Source organism: Sinocyclocheilus rhinocerous, unplaced genomic scaffold (assembly GCF_001515625.1).
Source record: "Sinocyclocheilus rhinocerous isolate Xijiao unplaced genomic scaffold, SAMN03320098_v1.1 scaffold1157, whole genome shotgun sequence".
NCBI lineage: Eukaryota > Metazoa > Chordata > Actinopteri > Cypriniformes > Cyprinidae > Sinocyclocheilus > Sinocyclocheilus rhinocerous.
In genome coordinates this window covers 514,934-518,024 of record NW_015631716.1, presented here as the reverse complement: position 1 = coordinate 518,024, position 3,091 = coordinate 514,934, and the positions used below count along the sequence as shown (strand labels likewise).

At 37.6% G+C, this 3,091-nt stretch overlaps 1 protein-coding gene across 11 annotated transcripts in view; it reads left to right on the top strand.

Annotated features, from left to right (window-relative positions):
- The window catches only part of LOC107741843 (DNA (cytosine-5)-methyltransferase 3A-like), a 45,651-nt gene that overhangs the window by 30,946 nt on the left and 11,614 nt on the right, over positions 1-3,091 (top strand). For all 11 annotated transcript variants that reach the window (XM_016554637.1, XM_016554636.1, XM_016554631.1 and 8 more), the window contains 2 exons: positions 1,714-1,826; positions 1,924-2,107. In XM_016554637.1, the coding sequence (XP_016410123.1) occupies positions 1,714-1,826; positions 1,924-2,107 (297 nt within the window). The remainder of the gene's footprint in view (positions 1-1,713; positions 1,827-1,923; positions 2,108-3,091) is intronic.

The following is a 3,091-nucleotide window of genomic DNA, read 5'->3' as shown; positions in this document are numbered from 1 at the left end:
ACAGGGGCGCGGGAAGATGTTTTCGGTTGGGGGTGCTGTGTGTGTCCGTGTTGGGTGGAAGGGGGTTTGGGGGGGCTGGTTCATTTACGTCGGTGCTCGTGCTGGGGCTGGTGTTGTTTGGATGCCGATTTTGTAAAGTTTTTGCTGGGATGGGCATTTAAAAAAATCTGATATTCGCTTTTGCGCCATTATCTCCTTGTATTAAAGTTAATCTTGTTCGCATTCTGTATAGTTCATGTCTGATACCACGCGCCAGCGTCACGTGTTCATGAGGATTGGGCTAATCATCCCATATAGAAAACATCACAAGTAAAATTAATCATGTTTATAAAGATAAACATGGGTTTATTATGGCCCACAATTTACATTTCAGAGATCATTACAAATAAATTATTAAATGCTAAAACTGAATAAATTTAAATGAACAAACTTGGCGTTGCATTTGCAACCATGTGAAAACGGGGTGCTGCAGCCCCCTCAGCACCCCTACTTCCCGCGTCCCTGAGTTTAATTCAAGCAATTTTCTTAAAATAAATAGTTTTACTGGAACTCATTGCGTTAAGTAGGGATGCACAATATATTGGAAGCATATCAGATATCAAGTGATATTAGTGATTTTTTCATTAGTATTTTTATTTATTTATTTTGATAGTTTATCATATATTGTGTGCTTAATTGTGGACACTTGTTCGTGCCTATTTTTTATTTAAATTTGATTTTTTATTTAGATTTACTTTTGCCATCATGTACTGTAGTACTAGACTTTTTTCATTAACAGAATCAAAATAAATAGTTACATTTCTCATTCTGTACATTATAATGTTGTGATTCCTAAATTGATATTTGACAAAAGTATGTATTTGTTTTATGTATTTAGAGAATAGCTTTTTTAATATCAAGCATTTAACAGTTATCAGACATCATTATTGTAACGTGTTGTGCTATTTAAAGCACACAATGAAGGAGTATTATCCAAAAACAGTCTTTTAATTATAAATCCACAAGGAATACACACAGGAGAATCGCAGGAGCAAACGTAGCACACACAATGGCAAAGCAAATAACCGGCCATGACTGAACAGAACAGGGAGTGTAAATAAGGAGACTAAAGAATGAGTAACAGCTGCAAATCGTAAGAAACCATAGAAACAAATCAGGATTAATAGGAAACTAGGGCAACAGAACTAAACAGGGCAGGTGAACAGGAAGAAAGAGAAACACAACAAAATGTCCATAACCGTTACAATTGTAATGCTGGCCAGAATTTTAATATTGTTGCAGCTATAGCAGGGGTTTTGTTTCAACCCTGCTCCAACACACATACCATGTAGTTTTCGAATAAGCCTGAAGGACTTGATTAGTTGGTTCAGGTTTGTTTAAATTGGGTTGAATCGAAACTCTGCAGGGCTCCGGCCCTCCTCAGGAATTGAGTTTGACACCCCTGATCTATAGCATTCAATTATGAAATTAAATGAGATTAAATGTTTTATGGATTGACCTTGCCCTACTAGCTAGTGTGTATATTGTATACATTTCTGTTTTAAATAAATGAAGTGCAATCAAAAATAAATGATAAATTCCCACAAAACTTTCTCCTCTGTTCTTGAACAGTTTTGTAATGGCAAATGTTTTTCATTTGTCAACCACATATGCCCAGTTTTGTTCCTCGATACAAAACAAATTAATTGATTTGATGTGTTTGTCCTTTTACAGAACTGCTTCCTAGAATGTGCGTATCAATACGATGACGATGGCTACCAGTCCTATTGTACGATCTGCTGTGGAGGGAGGGAAGTGCTCATGTGCGGAAACAGTAACTGTTGCAGGTAAGACAGACTGTTGGCAGTGAGTTATGATGTAATATTTCCATTTTCTACTTCAGTCCTGCATTGATTCCTCCATTATATCTTCGGTGTCCTGCAGGTGCTTCTGTGTGGAATGTGTGGATCTGTTGGTGGGCCCCGGCGCGGCGCAGGCAGCTATTAAAGAAGACCCGTGGAACTGCTATATGTGTGGAACAAAGCATCAGTACGGTCTGCTGGAGCGCCGGATGGATTGGCCTTGTAGACTGCAGCGCTTCTTTGGCAACAATCATGACCAGGACTTTGTAAGTAGCATCAAAGTCCCTTTAAGGCAAGTCATTTCACTCGGCGGCCGTCTTTGAAACGCCTCTCGGGCAACTATTTCAGTCATGCAAGTGCAGCTCCTATCTCTTTGAATGGGTAAACATCAAATTCACCAAAACTGTTCGCCATGCTTGCGATTAAATTTCATATTTGAAATCAACAATGAAATCTGACAACAACCGTCTCATAAATGTTGTTTCTTATAAATAGCAGAAAAAAAGACAAAAAAAGTTGAAACTTTTCCAATGTCACACTTGATTTTAGTCTGTGTATGACTAATATACATTACCATTTAAAAGTTTTGACTTAATACAATTTATTTTATGTTTTTGAAAGAAGTCTCTGCATTTATTTGATCAAAGATAGTTAAAACAATAATTAGGCCTGGGCGATAAAACGGTATCGATATTTATAGACGGTACATCTTCTTCGATAACGATATAAAAATTTTCGATATAGTGCACGATATAGGCACGTGCTATGAGTGACGCAGACAGCACACACAAACATGAACATGAGTGCTGTTCCTGCCTGTGACGAGGAGATTGTGAATAAAAAAAAGGAATATTAGTTGAATTTAAAATAAATATTTGCATTTGAATGCAAAAATAGTACAATCGAATGTTAGGAGTGTGTCAGGGAGCGTCATCAGTGGAGCACGAGATGCGGTGATGATGATGTAAGTGACGTTGTAGTTTAATGTTTTGTTAGTCTAGCCCACGAGACGCGCAGTTGCTGCGTTATTCATTCAAAATATTAGAGATATATAGTAGCTCAATGCGTAGAAGATCTTGATTAGGTTAAAACCGAAACCAAGCCATTCACACAGAACGCATATTCGGTGCATTTTTTAGACGGACAAATATGACTGCTGCACTCACGTCTCACACAAGAGATGTAGACAGCCATGCAAAGTTAAAGGGGTCCTATTATGCTTTTTCACTTTTTGAATTTTAGTCAGTGTG